The 24,179-nt window shown below is 40.1% G+C and overlaps 1 protein-coding gene across 2 annotated transcripts in view; it reads left to right on the forward strand.

The window, feature by feature from the left end:
• The window catches only part of LOC139761479 (uncharacterized), a 57,938-nt gene extending 49,202 nt beyond the window's left edge, over positions 1 to 8,736 (forward strand). For both annotated transcript variants that reach the window (XR_011715522.1, XM_071685733.1), the window contains 3 exons: positions 1,086 to 1,272; positions 5,423 to 5,550; positions 7,922 to 8,736. Coding sequence is in view for 1 of the 2 variants with exons in the window: in XM_071685733.1 (XP_071541834.1) it covers positions 1,086 to 1,272; positions 5,423 to 5,550; positions 7,922 to 8,002 (396 nt within the window). In the remaining variant the exon portion in view is untranslated. The remainder of the gene's footprint in view (positions 1 to 1,085; positions 1,273 to 5,422; positions 5,551 to 7,921) is intronic.
• The last annotated feature ends 15,443 nt before the right edge of the window (positions 8,737 to 24,179 follow it).

Consider the following 24,179-nt stretch of genomic DNA (forward strand, 5'->3'; position numbering starts at 1 on the left):
TTTAGTCTGTTTATGGATGGTTTAGTGAGGGAGATCAATGCATGAGTCTTGGAGAGAGGGGTAAGGTGTATATGTAAGTAGCTAGAGAGGAGGGCGAGTGGTTCCAACTGAAGGTGGGTCTGTGGCAGAGATGTGATATCACCTTTGTTGTGTAATCTGTTTATGGATGGGGTAGTCTTGGAGAGAGGGGTAGGTATGCAGTCTGTTGGGTTTGAGGGGGCCTGGGAGGTGAGTCACTTGTTTGCTTATGGCTAAGTGCTAACGGCAGATTTGAGTTAGAGACTGCAGAAGTTGCTTTCTGAGTTTGGAAGAGTGTGTGAAAGGAGGAAGAATAATAAAAGTATTGGGACGGGCAAAAAGAAAAGCAGTTCATTATATTGAGAAATAATTTTGCAATACTTATTTATTCTATCTATCTATATCTCTGATGCCTGTTCCTACTGGAATTCCCTCAGTGGGGTGGCCAAGGCAATAGAGTCTCCATAACTAGTGAACTTCAGTGCCACACCTAATTGTAACTAAAATGTATTGAGTGTTACAGACTTCGCATATGGAAAAGGTTGATGGAATGTACATTATATGAATGTGTAGAAATTGATGATAGGTGGGGGCTAAAGATAAATCAAATGCGTGGGTACTACCATCCCTTCAGTAGCATATACGATGTTATGCAGCTTGTGTAATATGTGTATGAGGTTTGTTGCAGAATTGTGTTACCAGGATATCTTACTGGCAGCTTTTGATGAAATATTGCACATCTCCTAATACAGAAAGTTGAATTTTCTGCAGTTTATGTGGTAGTATATGTAATAATTTTAATAAGAACAAATAAGGAGTTTTTAACATTTTTCAGAATATTTTGTACAAAATTATTCCTTAAGTGCTCATTTCATTTTGCTATTATTCTCATAATCAGCTGTACCTGTGTGCAAGTTTGATTATTGTGGAAGACATTTTGTTTTGCAAGAATGTCAAAAGTATGAACATAGCAGTATAAGTTTTATGTATGATGATTTACATAGTAGTATAAATTTTATGTATGATGCTCCTTTTTCTTCACTAGCTCTCATAATTTCTTTTCAAAGAATTCTAGTGTCATCAGCACATCAAGTAGAAGCAAGTCAGCCATCCCTCCCATGCCCATTGAGTCACCATCACAACCTCCACCATCAGCCTACCAGATTACCATTGATGGTCAGCCAGCTTTTCTTTTGCCTCATATAGATACTCAGCATTCAACAATAGAGGACAGTGAGTCTTTCATTATTGAAGGTGAGATGATTATCCTTTTCAAGAAGTATGTAGTTATAAATTATGTATAATATAGTAGGAAGGAAGGAGGGTGAGTGGTTCTATGTGAAGTTAGGTGTGCGGCAGGGGTGTGTGATGTCAGCATGGCTATTTAATTTGTTTACGGATGGGGTTGTGAGAGAGGTAAACACAAGGGTCTTATTGAGATGAGGTTTGAGTATTCTGTAGGGTGTTAGGTGTGTGCTGGACAGAAAAAATGAATTAATATTGTATGTAGGGTTGAGCATGCAAGTAGGCTGAACAAGATCATGTGAAGTAGTCACGTTAAGCCATGGAGAAGTGTGTGGGACTTGGCTGTGGATAAGAGACACTGGTTTTGTTACATCATGCCTAAAATCTAGAGACCAGATGTAATGCACATAAGGCCAATGTTTTGTGTCATCTTGCACAAAAACTATGGACCAGTTGTGTACAGATGAGGCAATTCTTCATTCTAAGTCCTGGAAAGGTGTGATACAGTATTTTCCACAGCATAAGAATCGTCTGTCTGCAGTAGCTCCTGTGTTATCTTGAAACCAACAAAATGTTATTGTATAGATTGTGTTAAGGAAGATTCCTGACTTATTTATTTCTTTGTCTTTCACTTCATGGATGTTATTGAACTCATTCTTCAGATGGTTACACTGTGAGTGAGAAGTCACCTTTGGTGAGGCTGTATCATTTTCAGTTGACACTGAGGAGTTCAGTCTTTTTGAGGGCCTTCTTACTGTAAAAGGGTCCTGTATTTGTGTGCAGCCTCAAAGCTCCAGGAGCCTCATAAAAGAGATCCTGAGGTTTTATGATAATAGTACAGGGAGTCCCCGAGTTATGAACGAGTTAGGTTCCTGGACCCTGGTTGTAAGTCAGAAAATATGAGGAAATGCATGAAATTGGAATAAATACTTATATCTGAATGTAGTAATGTATTAGATATTGTATTCCAAAGTAAATATAAGTAATAGAACATTAAGGATGATCAGAAAGAATGCAAAGAGTATGAAAGAAGGATTACTAGAAGTTTAGATGAAAATGCAATTAATGTAGGGATGTATTCATGTGTAAATGAGGTATTTAAAATGTGTAGAGAATGACTGTTAAAGTTATAGAATTTGTTCATAGATACAAGGTCGTGAGATATAAGAATGAAAGTGGAAATGCATGAAGGATGAATGAGATAAGAAATGCTGTGGAAAAGTAGAAGAAGGAACATGGTACATTATTCAAAAGGAGTATTCCAGTGGAAGTTCAGTAAAGGAGGAGGGAAGAACATAAGATGCGTAGGCAGATTGTTAAGAGTCTGATAGAGGAAACCAAAGAAAGATCAGATGAAGATTTTGGGAGACAGTTAAGTGAAAAGTTTAAGGAAAATAAGAAATTGTACTGGAAGGAGATGAAAAAGGAAAGAGGTAGATGTAAGAGTGGAAATGTAAATTTGAAAAGTAAGGAAAAGGGGATGCTGAATCAAAAGCAGGAAGTGAAAGGAAGAAGGAAAGATATTTTGAAGAACTGATGAATGTAGGAGGAGGTGAGGCAGCAGATGCTGCACACATAGGTATGGGGGATGGAAGGAAAAGGATAAAATTACGGGAGCATATAGCAAAATGAAAGGTAAGAAAGGGCAATAATGAGGTTGTAGGTAGGAAAAGATCTGGAGTAGATGGGATTACAGCTGAAATGATAGGTGAAGAAAGTATGTTAGAGTAGATGTATTTGATGTGTAATTTAGCATGGAAGCTGAAGGTTATGCCTGAGGATTGGGTGAAATCTTTTATTGTTCCTTTACTCAAAGGAAGAGGTGCTAAGAATGTATGTAGCAGTTATAGGGGAATAAGTCTGTTAAGTCTTCCAGGAAAAGTGAATGCAAGAGCGTTGATTGTTAAAGTGATGGAAGCGACTGAATTCAGAGTAAGTGAGGAGCAAAGGGGTTTTAGGAAAGGTAGGGGATGTTTGGATCAGATTTTTACAGTGAGAATGACTGTGGAAAAGTATGGAGTGAAAAGTAAGAAGCTGTATGCAGCTTTTATGGATCTAGAGAAAGTGTTTGACAGAGTTGATTGGAATGCTTTATGGGATGAGTTAAGGATATATGGGGTAGGGATCTGTTAAATGGTGTGGAAGCCATCTGTCGAGTAGCAATTGCATGTGTAAAATTGGCAGAAGAGTTGAGTGAAAAGATCAGTATACATGTGGGTGTGAGGCAGGGCTGTGTTATGTCACTGTGGCTTTTTAAACATGTATGGATGGAGTGATAAGAAGAGATGGAAGCAAAACTAAGGAAAAGGGGCATAGAGATGGAGTGTGGTGGTGACATATGATAGTTAGTGACATGCTGTTTGAAGATGATATTGTGTTGTTTGCTGAGAGTGAAGAGGAGTTGCAGAATGTTGTAAGTGTGTTTTATGATGTTTGTAAGCATAGGCATTTGAATGTGAATGTGAATCAAATTAAAGAAATGGTGTTTGAAAGGAAACAGAGTGAAAGTATAGACTTTGCAGATCCCTATAGGGTGAGAGAAGATATTGTACTAAACTATTATATAGATATGGGAGAAATAATGTATGAGATTAAAGTTTATATATTTTGGGGGCTATCTTGGGTAAATTTGGTGATATGGAAGGAAAGTTAAGGGAGAGAGCAGTGCAAGGTATAGGAGTCACTGGGTTCATTAATAGAATAATGAAGGGAAGAAGTGTAAGTATGGAAGTAAAGAAAGGATTAAGGGACAGCATTGTCCTCCAGTCCCTGACTTATGCAGCCAAATCATGGACATGCAATGAGTCACAGAGGTCAAGAATCAAGGCTTTGGAAATGGGTTATTTGAATGGAGTATGTGGTATGACTATATGGAATGATGAAAGTAACGAAGGAGTTTATGAGAGATCTGATATGGTAGGGAATGCATTGGGAATGAATTATGGAATAGTAGAGTGGGTGAAACATAATACTTTCAGGTGGTTTTGGGCATGCGGAAAAAATGCAAGACATGTGAGGGAGGCATGTAAGGACAGGGATAAATGGAGACTTTTGGTGTGGCCACTTCCTTGGGAGTTCCTGGAGGGATTAGGCATCAGAGATTTAGATAGACATAGTTTATTTTATTTATTTTGCTTTGTCGCTGTCTTCCGCGTTAGTGAGGTAGCGCAAGGAAACAGATGAAAGAATGGCCCAACCCACCCACATACACATGTATATACATACACGTCCACACACGCAAATATACATACCTATACATCTCAACGTATATATAAATATACACACACAGACATATACATATATACACATGTACATAATTCATTCTGTCTGCCTTTATTTATTCCCATCGCCACCTCGCCACACATAAAATAACAACCCCCTCCCCCCTCATTGTGCGAGGTAGTGCTAGGAAAAGACAACAAAGGCCCCTTTCATTCACACTCAGTCTCTAGCTGTCATGTAATAATGCAGCGAAACCACAGCTCCCTTTCCACATCCAGGCCCCACAGAACTTTCCATGGTTTACCCCAGACGCTTCACATGCCCTGGTTCAATCCATTGACAGCATGTTAACCCCGGTATACCACATTCCAATTCACTCTATTCCTTGCACGCCTTTCACCCTCCTGCATGTTCAGGCCCCAATCACTCAAAATCTTTTTCACTCCATCTTTCCACCTCCAATTTGGTCTCCCACTTCTCCTTGTTCCCTCCACCTCTGACACATATATCCTCTTTGTCAATCTCTCCTCACTCATTCTCTCCATGTGACCAAACCATTTCAAAACACCCTGGGGATAGGGTAGAAAGAATACTTCCCACGCATTCCTCACGTGTCGTAGAAGGCGACTAGAGGGGACGGGAGCAGGGGGCTAGAAACCCTCCCCTCCTTGTATTTTAACTTTCTAAAAGGGGAAACAGAAGATAGACATATAGGTAGACATATTAAGCAACATTTAATGAAAAAGATGCAGTTCTGCAATTCTTAAGTACGAGTAATTGATTGTATGTTGGACAAGGAATTAAATTTGTTTTTTGTGGAGCTAATTTGTAAGAACAGGTTGTTGTAGGTCAGGTGCTCGTAAGTCACGGACTCCCTATAGTAATATCTACCCATGTTTTTAAATGAGTGCAGCAATGAAGTATTTTTCATCCATAGGCAACAGCACAGTCTTAGTTGAGGGAGATGGTGCTGGTGAAGCAGAGCTTGGAACTCTTACCGGGCAGAATGGAAGTTCATCTGTTTCAGTTCCTGTAGGACCAACCACAGTTCACATAGTTAATCAGGTGAGCACTTCATTCTTTATAATTCTTTGGGATAGTCTCTTACTCAAGACTATCAAGAGTATCAGGTTTAGAAAATGCACCCTCTCAATGAATACCCTCTCAATGAATACCCTCCCATATAATTTCCAAGTAATACTTAACAAACTTATACATCTGTAGTTTGAACACTCACCTTTATCTCCTTTACCTTTGTACAATGGCACTATGCACACATTCTACCAATCCTCAGGCACTTCCCCATGATCCATACATACATTGAATATCCTTACCAACCAATCAACAACACTCTTTTCTCTCCTTTCTTGGTAAATCCTACTGCAGTACCATCCAAACCTGCCACCTTGCTGGATTTCATTTTCTGCAAAGCTTTCACTACCTCTTATCACTTATCTAAACCATTCTCCCAGACCCTCTCACTTCGCACACCACCCCAACCAAAACACTCTACATCTGCCATGCTATCAACAAACACATTCAACAAACCTTTGAAATACTCACTCCATCTCCTTTTCATTTCATTACTACCTGTTATTACTTCCCTCCCTGCCCCCTTCACCAATGTTCCAGTTGTCTTACGCACATTATTCATCTCCTTCCAAAACGTCTTTCTATACTCCCTAAAGTTTAATGATATTCTCTCACCCCATCTCTCATTTGCCCTCTTTTTCAACCCTTGCACCTTCCACTTGACCTGCTGCTTTCTTTTATACCTCCATTTGCACTCCTTTCTTGTAAGTATCGTCGAAATGCCTCTTTTTTCTCTCTTTCATTAACAACTTTACTTCATCCCACTACTCACTACCCTCTCTAATCTGTCCACCTCCCATCTTTCTCATGCCATATGCATCTTTTCCACCTGCCATCACTGCTTCCCCAAATACACCCCATTCCTCACCCACTCCCCTCACATCATTTGCTCTCAGCTTTTGCCATTCTGCTCAATCTTTCCTAGTACTTCCTCACATAAATATCCTTTCCAAGCTCAGTTACTCTCACCACTCTCTTCCCCCCAACATTTTCTCTTTTTTGAGAACCTATACAAATCTTCACCTTCGCCTCCATAGGATAGCGATCAGACATCCCTCCAGCTACCCCTTCAACACATTAACATCCAAAAGTCTCTTTTACATGCATATGAATTATCACATAATCCAATAATACGCTTTGACCATCTCTCCTACTCACATATGTATACTTATGTATATCTCTCATTTTAAACCAGGTATTCCCAATCACCAGTCTTTTTTCATCACACAAATCTACAAGTTTTTCACCATTTCCATTTACAACACTGAATACCCTACGTACACCAATTATACCCTCAACTACCACATTACTCACCTTCGCATTTAAATCACCCATCACTAATACCTGGTCTCATGCATCAAAGTTGCTGACACACTCATTCATCTGCTCCCAAAACACTTGCCTCTCATGATCTTTCATCTCATGACCAAGTGCATAAGCACCATTAATCACCCATCTCTCTCCATCCACTTTCAGTTTTACCCACTTCAGTCTAGAATTTACTTTCTTACATTGTATCACACATTCCCACAACTCCTGCTTCAGGAGTAGTGCTACTCCTTCCTTTGCTCTTGTCCTCTCACCAACCCCCAACTTTACTTAGGACTTTTCCAAATCATTCTTCCCCTATACACTTAAGCTTCGCTTCACTCATGGAGGGAGTTTTGCATTCTTGGTGCTCTATCTTTGGAACTTTTTCTGGCATGATACTGCTTTTTTAAACTCTTGTATACTGCCCACTTTTACAGTTTTGTTTAGTTTATTCCATTCATCCACTATTCTTTTGCTATAAAAGTGCTTTTTGCATCTTTTCAAACAAGTTTCATGTATACTTTCATATTATGGCCTCTGATAGTTCCATCTTTGTACCTTTTACAGAACTATTCACTGTTTACCTCATCAGACTGATTTAAAAACTAAAGATTGTTATCAGCTCTCCTCTTACTCTGTTTTCTAAATTCAGGTACCATCTTTGTTGCCCTTCTCTAAATGTTCTCTTTTAGTTCTTTATGCTTTATGAAGTGGATAGACCAACTTTAAGAAGCATTTTCTAGTTTTGGTCTAATACATGATATGAACAGCTTATGAATATTTCCTTATTCATATACATAAATACCATTCTAATATTTGCAAGGAGACAGCGTGTCTACAAAGTCTCGCATACAGATTCCTGCAGCTTATTTCCTGTATTATACACCCAGTTGGGCCAATCTGTCATTTTAAAGGCCTGACACTACAGTTTCATTTAGTCCAAAATAGGAGCTAATTTATGTATATGTGCCATGCGGAGAGAATGCATTATTGCTCAATATAATGGAGCTTTTTAAACCTTTATATTCAACAGGAGCCTCTGTCATCTGGATCAAGTGGTTTGATTCTCTCTGCGAACCGGTATGAACCAAGTTTCATCTGTGGTGACCAGTAGTGACACCTCAGATTTTGCTAATTTAGAACATGGTTGCCTGACTCTTGTCTGTTTAATGACAAGCTTTAATTGAAAACTGATTAGTAATGCCATTTGATGTTTAATTGCTGGTAATAGGAGAGAAAGTTTTACTTTTTATTAGGTTTTGTGTCTTTGTAACATATGACTTGATCTCATATGGTGAAAACCTTCATCGGAAGTGGAATATAAAGATACATTTATTTGTATGAGCAAAAAAGTATTAAGAAGTATGCAACATATTTTTATGTTGATAATATTATAGTTTGAACTGTTTCTTGAGACAGTGCTATGTAATGTATTGAACTGACAGAATAATAGATAAAATATTGCATTATGATTATTATATATGACTAATGAATAATCATGTATCTCATGGAAGAAAGTTTTATGCAGGCTAACCATAAAATTTATGGATTGAGATTAGAAATAAGTGTAGTGAAACATTTATTTTGATGGAATGGCATTTAGAGTAAGAAGTTAAATAGAATGATAAATTGAAAATTATGATTTTAAGTTGTTTGAATATAACTTAGTGCTCAGTGATGTGGAGTGACCGCTGTTTAATAATATCTGCATAATCCTATCTTAGATTGAGATGGTAATGAAAATCAAATTGTTTAATCCACAAAATCTTTGAAATGTACACATAATGCATGTTTGCTAGGATAAATTCAAGAACTAGGGGCTCGTGTCATAAAAATTACTACTCATAAGATATTTGATTTATTCTATTCACAGTTAATTTAATTCTTAATTCTAATTTAGTTAAAATCAAGTTTTCCTTTGATGGCATAATTATTTTATGCACCTCCCAACTTTAAGCTGTAAAATACAGGAACTTGCTCTTTGCAAAGAAATTTATACTTCTTAATTTTGATTACCACTATTAATGAGAAGGAAAGTAAACTTCAAAAAAGTATATTCATCATACATTAGAACACAAAAAACATTAGTAATTATCTTAACCATCACCTCCTAGTCTATAGCTAAACAGGTATCAAAGTACAACTGTAACACTGCATTTACAGCCTATAAAATAGGCTCAATCTCGGGGCAAGAAAAATCTAAGATGTATATTCATTCTTTGATGTTGAGTGTACTGGTTTAAGCAAGGCTGTGACTGAGAGAGTGCCACTATGAGATTAGAAGGAAAGGTTTCCTGTAGTATATTTATCTTAAAAAAGTAGTAATAAGTGGGGGTAAGTACTGTGATGGGGGCTGGGAGCAGGGGTAAGGCATTCTGGGATACAGCCAAAATACTTTCAAGAAGTAGCCTGTTCTTACTTTTATGAAGCCAACAACATTGAACATTCCTCAGTAAGGTTTTTTCTTCAGTACACTTAGATGTGTTCTTTACAACATGAAATGCCTGGAGTAAACCATGGAAAGGTCTGTGAGGCCCAGATGTGGATAGGGAGCTGTGGCTTCAGTGCATTACACATGACAGCTAGAGACTGGATGTGAATGAATGTGGCCTTTTCTGTCTGTTTTCCTGCCCACCTCCCACCTTTGCCTTGCCACATGATCTTTTGCATATGCCACCACTGCCTCCCTAAATACATCCCATTCCTCACCCAACTCCCCTCACGTCATTTGCTCTCACCTTTTGCCATTCTACACTCAATCTCTTCTGATACTTCCTCACACAGGTGTACTTTCCAAGCTCACTTACTCTCCTTTTCCTTTTCCTTTGGAAAATTAAAAAAAAAACAAGAGGGGAGGATTTCTAGCCCCCCGCCCCCTTCCCTTTTAGTCGCCTTCTACGACACGCAGGGAATACGTGGGAAGTATTCTTTCTCCCCTACCCCAGGGATAATATGTGTCAGAGGTGGAGGGAACGAGAAGAAGAGGGAGACCAAATTGGAGGTGGAAAGATGGAGTGAAAAAGATTTTGTGTGATCGGGGCCTGAACATGCAGGAGGGTGAAAGGAGGGCAAGGAATAGAGTGAATTAGATCGATGTGGTATACCGGGGTTGACGTGCTGTCAGTGGATTGAATCAGGGCATGTGAAGCATCTGGGGTGAACCATGGAAAGCTGTGTAGGTATGTATATTTGCATGTGTGGATGTATGTATATGCATGTGTATGGGGGTGGATTGGGTCATTTCTTTCGTCTGTTTCCTTGCGCTACCTCGCAAACGCGGGAGACAGCGACAAAGCAAAAAAGAAAAGAAAAAAAAGATATATATATATATATATATATATATATATATATATATATATATATATATATATATATATATATATATATGGTAAAGTGTGTGAAAGAAGAAAGTTAAGAGTAAATGTGAATAAGAGCAAGGTTATTAGGTACAGTAGGGTTGAGGGTCAAGGCAATTGGGAGGTAAGTTTGAATGGAGAAAAACTGGAGGAAGTAAAGTGTTTTAGATATCTGGGAGTGGATCTGGCAGCAGATGGAAGCGGAAGTGGATCATAGGGTGGGGGAGGGGGCGAAAATCCTGGGAGCCTTGAAGAATGTGTGCAAGTCAAGAACATTATCTCGGAAAGCAAAAATGGATATGTTTGAAGGAATAGTGGTTCCAACAATGTTGTATGGTTGCGAGGCGTGGGCTATGGATAGAGTTGTACGCAGGAGGATGGATGTGCTGGAAATGAGATGTTTGAGGACAATGTGTGGTGTGAGGTGGTTTGATCGAGTAAGTAACGTAAGGGTAAGAGAGATGTGTGGAAATAAAAAGAGCGTGGTTGAGAGAGCAGAAGAGGGTGTTTTGAAATGGTTTGGGCACATGGAGAGAATGAGTGAGGAAAGATTGACCAAGAGGATATTTGTGTCAGAGGTGGAGGGAACGAGGAGAAGTGGGAGACCAAATTGGAGGTGGAAAGATGGAGTGAAAAAGATTTTGTGTGATCGGGGCCTGAACATGTAGGAGGGTGAAAGGAGGGCAAGGAATAGAGTGAATTGGATCGATATGGTATACCGGGGTTGACGTGCTGTCAGTGGATTGAACCAGGGCATGTGAAGCGTCTGGGGTAAACCATGGAAAGCTGTGTAGGTATGTATATTTGCGTGTGTGGACGTATGTATATACATGTGTATGGGGGTGGGTTGGGCCATTTCTTTCGTCTGTTTCCTTGCGCTACCTCGCAAACGCGGGAGACAGCGACAAAGCAAAAAAAAAAATATATATATATATATATATATTATCCCTGGGGATAGGGGATTAAGAATACTTCCCACGTATTCCCTGCGTGTCGTAGAAGGCGACTAAAAGGGGAGGGAGCAGGGGGCTGGAAATCCTCCCCTCTCGTTTTATTTTTTTTTAATTTTCCAAAAGAAGGAACAGAGGAGGCCAGGTGAGGATATTCCAAAAAAGGCCCAGTCCTCTGTTCTTAACGCTACCTCGCTAATGCGGGAAATGGCAAATAGTTTAAAAATATATATATATATATATATATATATATATATATATATATATATATATATATATATATATATATATATATATATATTTTTTTTTTTTTTTTTTTTTTTTTTTTTATACTTTGTCGCTGTCTCCCGCGTCTGCGAGGTAGCGCAAGGAAACAGACGAAAGAAATGGCCCAACCCCCCCCCCCATACACATGTACATACACACGTCCACACACGCAAATATACATACCTACACAGCTTTCCATGGTTTACCCCAGACGCTTCACATGCCTTGCTTCAATCCACTGACAGCACGTCAACCCCTGTATACCACATGACTCCAATTCACTCTATTTCTTGCCCTCCTTTCACCCTCCTGCATGTTCAGGCCCCGATCACACAAAATCTTTTTCACTCCATCTTTCCACCTCCAATTTGGTCTCCCTCTTCTCCTCGTTCCCTCCACCTCCGACACATATATCCTCTTGGTCAATCTCTCCTCACTCATTCTCTCCATGTGCCCAAACCATTTCAAAACACCCTCTTCTGCTCTCTCAACCACGCTCTTTTTATTTCCACACATCTCTCTTACCCTTACGTTACTTACTCGATCAAACCACCTCACACCACACATTGTCCTCAAACATCTCATTTCCAGCACAACCATCCTCCTGCGCACATCTCTATCCATAGCCCACGCCTCGCAACCATACAACATTGTTGGAACCACTATTCCCTCAAACATACCCATTTTTGCTTTCCGAGATAATGTTCTCGACTTCCACACATTTTTCAAGGCTCCCAAAATTTTCGCCCCCTCCCCCACCCTATGATCCACTTCCGCTTCCATGGTTCCATCCGCTGACAGATCCACTCCCAGATATCTAAAACACTTCACTTCCTCCAGTTTTTCTCCATTCAAACTCACCTCCCAATTGACTTGACCCTCACCCCTACTGTACCTAATAACCTTGCTCTTATTTCGACGATGAAGGCCTGCACTGTGGCTGAGAGATTGACTTGAGGAGGCAGAGGTGATATTGTGACAGTGATTGTGTCAGCGTCGCGTCGCCTCGCCGCAGTGTATCGAGACAGACTTCCCCAGAACTTTTAAAGGGGAAGTAAATGTTTATAGTTGTGTTAATGGAGTGATAGTTTTCATGCATGGTGTTTTTGACAAGAAAATAGTGAAGTTGGAGAAAAATGTAGCTTAGACATTGAAGCTTATTGACACAGTGGTGAAATTGATGAGAACTGCTATTGACGTTTGTGTGAATAAATTGTACATTTCCTTTTCCATAGCCAGAGGTTGAACCATTATGTGACATTCATTTTTTTTCATTCATTTCAAGCTAAAAGTTTGTTTTCTAAATTGTTTCTTACATTTTTCATATGTATATATATGTATGTGTGTGTGTGTGTGTGTGTATGTGCATATGTGTGTGTGTGTGTGTGTGTATATGTATATATATATGTATATTATCCCTGGGGATAGGGGTGAAAGAATACTTCCCACGTATTCCTCGCGTGTCGTAGAAAGCGACTAGAGGGGACGGGAGCGGGGGGCCGGAAATCCTCCCCTCCTTGTATTAACTTTCTAAAATGGGAAACAGAAGATATATATATATTTATATATATATATTTTTTTTTTTTTTTTTTTTTTTTTTTTTTTTTTTTTTTTACTATTCGCCATTTCCCGCTTTAGCGAGGTAGCGCTAAGAACAGAGGACTGGGCCTTTGAGGGAATATCCTTACCTGGCCCCCTTCTCTGTTCCTTCTTTTGGAAAAAAAAAAAAAAAAAAAAAAAAAAAAACGAGAGGGGAGGATTTCCAGCCCCCCGCTCCCTTCCCTTTTAGTCGCCTTCTACGACACACAGGGAATACGTGGGAAGTATTCTTTCTCCATCTATTCCCGGCTCCACCCTGCCCTACTGGAAATGGCATCGCCACCCACTACATCAGCGAGATATTGCCAGGAAACAATCACACTCATTCTCTCTGTCATGTGTAATGCACTGAAACCACTGCTTCCTATCCACATCCAGGCCCCAAAGACCTTTCCATGGTTTACCCCAGATGTTTCACATGCCCAGGTTCAGTCCAATTCACTCTGTGCATGCCTTTCACTCTCCTGCATGTTCAGGCCCTGATCGCTCAAAGTCTTTTTCACTCCATCCTTCCATCTCCAATATGGTCCCCTGGTTCTCCTTGTTCCTTCCACCTCTGACACATACATCCTCCTTTTCAACCTTTCCTTACTCATTCTCTCCACATGTCCAAATCATTTCAGCACACCCTCTTCTCCTTTCTCAACCATACTCTTTTTATTACCACACATCTCTCTTACCCCTTCATAACTTACTCAATTAAAACACCTCACATCACATATTGTCCTCAAACATTTCATTCCCAACACATGCACCCTCCTCTGTACAACTCTATCTATATCCCATGCCTCACAACCATATAATGTTGTTGCAACTACTATCCCTAATAACATTCCCAGTTTTGCCCTATGGGATAATGTTTTCTCTTTCCACACCTTCTTCAGCACTACCAGAACCTTTGCCCACTCCCCTACCCTATGATTCACTTCTGCTTCCATGGTTCCAATCACTGTCATGTCCACTCACAGATATCTAAAACACTTCACTTTCTCCAGTTTTTCTCCATTCAAACTTATACCCCAAGTAACTTGCCTCTGAAACCTGCTGAACCTAAGAACCTTCACATTTATTCTCAATTTTCCTCTTTCACACACTCTTCTAAACTTAGTGCCAACTCCTGCATTTTCTCACTTGAATCTGCCACTAATGCTGTATCAATGGTAAACAATTTACTCAACCCCCCTCCCTACTCACACACACACACACACACACACACACACACACACACACACACACACAATTGAAAGGAAGATGGAAAGAGTATTTTGAAGAACTGATGACTGTAGGAGTAGGTGAGGCAGCTGTTGGTTACATGCATGGGTATGGAGGATGGAAGGAATAGGATACAAGTGCAGGGGCTTATAGCAAGAAGGGAAGTAAAAAGAGCAGTAAATGAGGCTGATGGTAGGAAAGGCACTTGGAGTGGATGGGATTATGGCTGGAAAGCTGAAGTATGGAGGAAACATGTCAAGTAAAACCATCCATGAAATACATGTACATGGCCCCATCACCATTAATGACCTCCTGACAGTAGTTAGCCCCTTGAATCAAAATGTAAATCAATTTTTGTTTGTTTACAAAGTTTGATTAATGATACCTGACCACTTCAACCCCTCCTTGTCTATCTGTCTGTTTACCTCTGTTTAGTGCTCTCTAGCTGTAAGGGTAAGTGCATAAGAGATTATGTACTTATGTAGTGAAAACAGATTAAAAACTTGCCATTACCTTACTCAACATCTTTCTGTCATTTATTTATGACTTGGATAAAAGATTCTGTACCTGGGAAATGTTGGTTGAGTAAACCAAGGGCTGTACTACGCCTCTCATGTGCTAGCATTTCTACTAAGTGCATTATCACAGGAGGGAGTTGTATCTGATAATTTTGAAAAGTCAGATAACCTGCCGCAATCTTCCATGAAGTCAAGTGTCATGACAGGTGACATGTCACATTTCTTCAGTAACACTGTCTTGCTAATAGCATTATTGTATCTGCCAGGGGATCAAGTGTTACAGCTGGTACCTAGTTTCAGTTTGAGACTAAGTCTATACAGTAGCAATAACAACATGCATTACAGAACTTTTGCCATAAGATGCACTGGCAGTGTTCAAATTGCTTTGTAATGAATATACAAAGTTCAAGCAAATTATTAGTAAAAAGATATGTAGATATGTTTACTGTAGTGGTAAATAGGGAATCTGTTTTAGAATCTTTATTGTTTCCTTTGATATAAGCACAGGACATTTATGACCTCACCAGTTCATTTTTATGTAGAGAGGGCTGGCAGATCATATGAGATTCTGTAAGAGGAGCCCATTGTTCTAGGGAAGTTAGTGATATGTTTGGGATTTATATTTGGAACACTTGGTTGTTTAAGTAGGTTTTAGAATAAGAGTTTTTTGTGGCTAATCTTCTCCCTGTCTTGTTTATAGTTACTTTTATGGTCATCTTCAAGTCTTAATGTATATTCTTAGGCCTCCTTTCTCTTTCATTTTTATCTTTTCTAAGGATATACTAAAAAGATTTGTAATTAGTGCAGCTGTGACCTCATAAACAAAGCAGAATGCATGGCATGTATTATGTGACCATGATAAAGTTAAGACGAGGAATTTCAGTTTATGTTTAATGTGGATTTAAGTGGGATTTGAAAAAAATAGGAGTTCAGGACCAGACCACAGCATGGCATCCTTCTTGCTCTCCTCTAACTGGGTTTGCCCTCACACAATACCATTGTGGCCATTATCTCTAATTCTGTAAACACTTGCTTTATTAACAGAGTAAAGTAGGACACATCATTTCATCATTATACAGACTAAATATTCTCAGCACTAACTATTATCAAGTCAGTGCTTTTGATAGAGACCTTGTGGTAGTAAGGAGATCCCCTGTATAAGGAACAGTCATCAGTTTTTATCTGAGACATTATATCGATAATCATTTTGGTCCTATGTATGTCACTTGTCTTCACAAAAGAGGTATTATGGACATAAGATAAGGATTGACTTTCTCTCTTTTGTTAGCTGTTGAAAACAACTTCAAGATAAAGTAGCAGAGATCCTGAAAGGGTGATTTATTGTGCATAACCTCAAGAACTTCAGTAATACAACAGATCCCGAATCAGAAAGACTGTGTGAACTAAAAACAAATATGAATGTCAGACAATAAAATATAGTCCACCCTATCAAAAGCAAATATAATAAATCTGCACAAAGCAGAGTATCGAGAATATTCATCAGTTACATAGCATCCTTAAACATCTAGCAATGAAAGAAAAATGTTCTCAATACAGTCTCACCTTGACAAGCTCATGTCTTTTCAGTAGCTCTAGTCCCCTAAGACTTAAGGCACCTTATAATTAACCCCAAGTAAAATTTGAAAAGTTTAACCTTGCCTCACACTTCAGGAACCTATGCCTTACAGATTCTGCTCCCACAACATATACAATAATGACAAAACATGCACACTCAGTAATGACTTGATATGCACTAACAACTGCCCTCCCAACTCATTTACAAATTCCACTCCACCCGACATACACTACACTGCTTTCTTGTTTGCTTCTGAACACCTTTTATTACCATTTCACAAGACCCCCCCCCCCCCCCCCCCCTCATGCACAAAAGGCAACTTTCATTCTGAAGATAACACTTACTCAGCTTCCCTCCACTCACCCCATAAACACTCACAGTACACTGCTCTTCTTGACCTATAGTCCTCCTCTTTGACAAAACTGGTATTTTGAGTGCTGTGGGAGCTCCATAGATTGGGCTTCTGGGACAAAAAAGTTAGGCAAGGTAAGAAAGTACAACAGAAAATCAAGAAAAGAATATAAATCTTTCTCAACAGGATACTGAAACTGACACATCCAAAGAGAATCAAGTTTTATCTTAGTTCCCTGTGTGATAAGTAATGGCTGGAAGCACAGATGATATTAATTGAGGTCTCTAACGTTAGGACATATAACGAGGACAAAGTATAAAAAAAAAAAAAAAAAAAAAAAAAAAAAATTCTTATACAAGAAGTATGCAGCTTACCTAATCCTCTCAAAAGGTAATTTTAAAGCTTCTGGCTTTATAATCTATCAGCTCAAGATAATTTTTGTTATTTACACAATGTATAGATTTTTGGTCTACGACTGGCTTTAAAAAGCTCAATCTTCTCAGCTCACTATTGTAAAACTTTCATAAATTTGATTAGGAGGATGACAACCTGCAGCATCCACTCAGATTAAGCAAGAAGCGTTAAAAATTAGATGTAAAAAAGTACTTTTATGGTGTAACAGTGGTGGATCAATGAAATAATGAATGAAGACCTGGTTATTGTAGACTTAATACATAAATTTAAGAAGCTGTATGATAATTGAGGCATGAGATGGAGCTCCACCGGTGTAAGACCCCGTTCACTACAAACGTAATTACACGCACGGTCGCTGAGTTACTGTAAAGGGTTAGAGCCATAAAGTTCTCCATGGATGAAAGAAGCGTAACATGCCTTTCGACCATCATCATGATGGCCAAAAGTGAATATATCGAAAAATGCAATGATACAATAACCAGAGGTCATAATATCCAATTCATCATTCGAATTATAAGGAAACTGGGTTATCAAGCTCTTTTATGTTATCATGGTGGATAAATTTAATAAGTAAAGTCATGATATTGAGAATGCTGACAGTATACAAAAGATTAAATAGATGTATGTTGAAAGAGGAAATCAAGAGATGGGATCACACAAAATAAAACTCCCTCCCTATTCGGTATTTGTATGTCATTACAAAAGTATGATAAGGTAAAGTAGGTGTAAACCTTACCCCAGAAACAGAAATTGGATGCAATCATACTGTAACGTACACATACAAAGAGCAAGATACATATATTAACATTCAGGAAGATTTCCTGTATCAGCATGTATCTGAGCACATTTAAATAAAAGTGGCTGTAATTACACATTACGCAGTAATTAACACTCTACACATTCATGCACTGACATACACAGGCATTTATCTACATGTTAAAAGATAAATAGCTACAGGTTAACAGAGCTGGAGGGACGTTGAGTGTCGTTATCATTTAGTGTGGTGTGGTTGGACATACCCTGCCTACCATCTGGGATGAAGGTTCGCTGACAGTGTTGTGTGGTGTGGTTGGACATACCCTGCCTTCAATGCCTCCCTGCTTGGTAACAAAGCTGCTTGTGTTTCACTTCTCTACATAATCAGCAATCACCAAGCCTCAGCCAGACACAGGCCCTATTTGCAGATGGTCCTTCCACATATCTCCGAAACTCTGCCAGACGCGGACCCTGTCTACAGATGGTTCGTCCCCTTATCAACGAGCTTAAGCAGACACAGACCTTTGCTGCAGATGGTCAGTCCTCCATCTTCCTTGTATATGACACATTTAATATCGTGCTCCACTTCCCGTACAATGTTGATCTGATAAAACAACTTCCAGTCAGTAGTTCTTTCCTTGTTTCCGTATCGATGACTATAACGATCAAACTTATCACATACTATTCCACTTAACTCGCAAGTAATGTCCGATAATAAATTGATAATTACCAGAAACGCAAGGAAGAAGAGTCATAAGAGGACGCTATTAATATATTGTGCCGTCAAATAATCCAATTTATGTCATCTTGTTTATATCCCACTGGAATCGGCTAAATCTGAACTTTGCCAGTAATTGCTGTCTTCACTATTGCTCAACTATGGGACAAGGAACCGTTACTCTGAAAAAGCGTTATACAAGTAGTGTTCTATTTGATAACCAAAGATATTGTGTAGATATAAGTGAGATAAGAGGCCACACAAGGTAAGATGGTGGTCACGTAGGTCCGCGGCAACCATGGTGACTGTTGCTAAGCGGGAGAGAGAGAGAGAGAGCTGCTGTTGCCCACCATCACATCATGAGTTTATTGGTGAAGGTCGGACACCAGGTGCACCTCATACCCATGTACTTGCTATCCAGTCATTTCTCTTAGACCTAGTACCAAATGACCATATATATATATATATATATATATATATATATATATATATATATATATATATATATATATATATATATATATATTATTTTTTTATTTTTTTATTATACTTTGTCGCTGTCTCCCGCGTTTGCGAGGTAGCGCAAGGAAACAGACGAAAGAAATGGCCCAACCCCCCCCCCCCCATACACATGTATATACATACGTCCACACACGCAAATATACATACCTACACAGCTTTCCATGGTTTACCCCAGACGCTTCACATGCCCCGATTCAATCCACTGACAGCACGTCAACCCCGGTATACCACATCGCTCCAGTTCACTCTATTCCTTGCCCTCCTTTCACCCTCCTGCATGTTCAGGCCCCGATCACACAAAATCCTTTTCACTCCATCCTTCCACCTCCAATTTGGTCTCCCTCTTCTCCTTGTTCCCTCCACCTCCGACACATATATCTTCTTGGTCAATCTCTCCTCACTCATCCTCTCCATGTGCCCAAACCACTTCAAAACACCCTCTTCTGCTCTCTCAACCACGCTCTTTTTATTACCACACATCTCTCTTACCCTTACGTTACTCACTCGATCAAACCACCTCACACCACACATTGTCCTCAAACATCTCATTTCCAGCACATCCATCCTCCTGCGCACAACTCTATCCATAGCCCACGCCTCGCAACCATACAACATTGTTGGAACCACTATTCCTTCAAACATACCCATTTTTGCTTTCCGAGATAATGTTCTCGACTTCCACACATTCTTCAAGGCCCCCAGGATTTTCGCCCCCTCCCCCACCCTATGATCCACTTCCGCTTCCATGGTTCCATCCGCTGCCAGATCCACTCCCAGATATCTAAAACACTTCACTTCCTCCAGTTTTTCTCCATTCAAACTCACCTCCCAATTGACTTGACCCTCAACCCTACTGTACCTAATAACCTTGCTCTTATTCACATTTATATTTGTCGCTGTGTCCCGCGTTAGCGAGGCAGCGCGAGGAAACAGACGAAAGAATATACATATATATATATATATATATATATATATATATATATATATATATATATATATATATATATATTCCCTGGGGATGGGGGAGAAAGAATACTTCCCTCGTATTCCCTACGTATCGTAGAAGGCGACTTAAAGGAGTGGGAGCTGGCTCATGGGACCCGCCCCCTCCCCCTCCTGTTTTAGTTTTCCAAAAGAAGGAACTGGGAAGGGAGCCATGTGAAGATTTTTACCTCTAAGGCTGTCATCTGTTGACTCTAACGCGGGAAATGGCGAATATGTATGTACCGCTCACAAGATGATTATGTGGTGCACAATAAACTTGCCGGGGTTACCGGCACAAATCAATGTATCAAAATTATATATATATATATATATATATATATATATATATATATATATATATATATATATATATATATATATATATATATATCGTGTATTTTCACGTAGTTTTCAGTGATTTATCAAAATATGTATTTATTTGCTTATTGATCTATGGAAACGCATCAGCTTCACAGGTAAGAAGACATCCATAGTGTTGAGTCACATAAAAAAGTTCTGATTTTTAAGTAACTCTGGCTGTGAAGGAACGATTACTATAGAGATAGTACAGGAATGACAAATATATGAGAGAAGTGTCATTAGTGTTATTTTCATCGTAATGACACGAGATTGAAGACGGGCTGGTTGCGCCGCTCTCACTCTTTGTAAAGATTTATCGGCGAGGTAAGTTGTTGGGACCGCTGGAGGATTGTGAGTGGGTAGCCAGGGTAGCTTCTGCTATAGTGGCTCTCACCAAGGGGGAAGGAAGTAGGTAATCTAAAAGGATGGGTGAACCAGTTAGGTCGGCCGAGATCAACCATGTAGAATTATGTTTCCTGCTGTGGGAGATGAGAGGAGAACCTCAGGGTATGATATGAAGTGGCAGCGGGACGTGGGAAAGATAACACCAGACCTGCTGATCCATGGCGAGAGTATATGTTGTGGTGATATGAAAACAGTGATAGGGACGGAATAGCATAGCAGAGGCACCACCTTTCCTTCCGACTAAACTGCTGGTAGGCAAAAGATGAGAGAAAATACCTTGCAGGAAACAAGGAAAATACAGCCTTGGAAATTTTATAGGAAAGTGTGAAATGAAAAAATATCTCCGCCAGTTTGACAGGGACTGGTCCGCGGCTGGATTCATAGATAGAAAGACATCATTTGTGAAAAACCTTTTGTCTTTAACTGATAACATATCAGTGAAATGTTTGTCAAGCCTTCATTTGAAACTATTTTCAGTATACATTTACTACATTGGGAGGAAGTTTATTCCAGTGTTCAACCGGTGTTTGTGTGAAATTCCTACCATTATTTCTGGCAATTGAATGTTTCTGTGACGAAATATTCGTATATGTTGTTGAAATTATTTATTGTCGTGGGTACTTGTATCAGATCTCTCCGCAATCTGCTCTTTTTGGAGAGAACAGTTTATGTCTGAAGGTTTCGTCTTAAAACATACATGTAAAAGTAAGGATATGATTGTGGTTACTCTTTTTGGATGTTACTCTTCTTTGGATTCGTTCGTTCCTTTTCTATCCTTGTTTAAATATGGTGATCAGAAATGAATAGCGTATTTCAGATGAGGCGTAACCTGGGTATTTGTTTCGTAGTATACATTTCTGTCTGTGAAACCCAACATCTTATTGGCTTTCTGGGATGCAGCTAGGCCTTTTTGACGGTATTCAAGGTCATTACTGATAATCACTCTAAGCTCCTTTTCTTTAGCTTTTAGTGGCAGTTTACCAAGCATATTGTATTCATGATTTATACTTTTGGCACTAAAAAGCATTACTCTGGAACTGACTTTATGGTCAGATTATTACAGAAAGTTTCTTTAGGAAAGTCACAAGGGAAGACGAATGATGATGGCTGCTCTTAAAATTATTTTCTAGGTATTAAAAAGACAAGATGGAGAGGAAGTTGTGGGAGCCTCCTCAGCTAGTCGTCCTCACTTAGACAGAGTTCAGTCTTTTAGCGAAGGTACAGGGGGATACATGAATAATGATGACATTATAAAGAGGAATGATTTATGACAAGAAAAGGGTTCTGTCCATAACCACAATGTAGGGGAAGGAACGTTACCAACCACGGTAGCTGTCTTCCATTTCCTGGTGACGCCAAGTTGGTGTTGACCTGACGGGGCTCTAATGTTCAGAGGAAGTAGGAGCCCAGAGGACGTTCCCTCATGTAACTAGCAATATTCCTGAGCAGGGAGAGAATTGATCATTGTAGTAGGACAGGAAACGGATGATAAGTTTGACACCCCAGGTTAAGGCAAATCTCTTTGGTAACAATTACAGGTACGAGATGTCCTATCGCAGTGTAAACCCTCCGCTCTGTACACACAAAATACCTCGTCCGGTCCAAACTCATCGTGATCCTAAATATACGTACATGTGAGGCCCCACCAGGAGTAGGATCAACAGTGGTGTCGTTTTTTTGTAGCTACTGGGACACAGTGGCGGGGCCCCTCCCGTCACCCTGAACCTTCTAGAGGTTCTGACATTTACCGTTGCCTCAGACTGTCCCACGAGTCCACGCCTCTGGTGCTGAGGGTTTGATCCTCAGCCATCTTGTTCTAATCAATTTTTTTTTTAAACATAACAGAACTGTTCATTGTTAACGTTGTCATGGCCTTTTGGAAATCTATGTTATTATGTATCCCTTCATTCTTCTTTCATTCAGTGTCTGCAGATATCGAAGACTTTCCTCATTTCGTCGCTCATTAATTCATCTGTAGTACTATTCCTATATTCCCTTAGACCCTTTCTGTAAGTTCTCTCTGACTCCTGCAGTAAGACCAGACTGTTGCGGCATATTCCAACGTAGGGTGAAAGCACGACGTGTGAATCTTGCAAAACCTTTCATATTCCATGACCTTGACTTCACAACGACGCTGACCAGAATACTAGTCTGCCTGACGATCCTTTTGGGGACTAGTAGTGTCGTGTAAGCTACAGAGTTTCTCCCAAGATCAAAGTTGTAAATTTTGCCACTAATATGGTGTTCAGTCTTCGTATAAAGCTCTTCTCTCCTCGTAGCTCCCTTTACTAGGATCTTGCCTAAGTCGCATTTGTATCATTTTTCAGTCTTTGTTGTTTCGTACTTCTTTCATGATTTCAGCGTCGCATGAATTTACAGATTCGCTGAATTAATTACAGAGAACAGATATACTAAGGTCCTCAAATCTGAGCCTCTGGGGACCCCAGCTTGGGAGGATTCCACTCGCATGTGTTCAGTGTTCCCTCTCAGTGGGGAGGTAACTGTTGGAACTATGTGAATACTTATGGCGTGATCCACACCTTAGATCGTTCCCTGAATATATCCAAAATCGTGTAACTGGCCACATTCTTTCATGACTCGATCATACACATCATCCGTGATTCATGATATACTATTGTATCCTTGCGATTCCCAGTTTTCCTCACCTGCCTTGTGTCAGGGTACCATCTCTACTGTTTTGTAGCTGACGGTCCCTAATGAAGATGCATTATTGTCCAGGGCAACTTCTGTGTCGCCATCTAATAGAAGGAGCTCGACCTATGGCGGGGTTACCAGTGCTGCAGGGCCCTGCCCGTGGCGAGGTTACCAGTGCTGTGGGGCCCTACCTGTGGCGGGGTTACCAGTGCTGTGGGGCCCGACCTGTGGCGGGGTTACCAGTGCTGTGGGGCCCGACCGATGACAAGGTTACTAGTGCTGTGGGGCCCGACCTGTGGCGGGGTTGCCAGTGCTGTGGGTCCGACCTATGACAGGGTTGCCAGTGCTGTGAGTTCGACCTATGACGGGGTTAGCAGTGTTGTGGGAGGCAGTACCAGGTGAGGAAGTGTGGAAGTCAAGAAGCTGTGGGTTAAGAGACAGACCCCTGAGGTCTTGATAAGACATGGGGGTCGAACCCTGACCCACGGGCCAGCCTGACGGACCCAAAGCCAAGTGTTTGATAATACCATACTTATGGTGATCCAGTCACCCCCACCCCCACACTGTACCACAGTCATGGTGCTACTGTCACCCCCACCCCCACACTGTACCACAGTCATGGTGCTACTGTCACCCCCACCCCCACA

This window comes from Panulirus ornatus, chromosome 40, assembly GCF_036320965.1.
Source record: "Panulirus ornatus isolate Po-2019 chromosome 40, ASM3632096v1, whole genome shotgun sequence".
NCBI classification, from domain to species: Eukaryota; Metazoa; Arthropoda; class Malacostraca; order Decapoda; family Palinuridae; genus Panulirus; species Panulirus ornatus.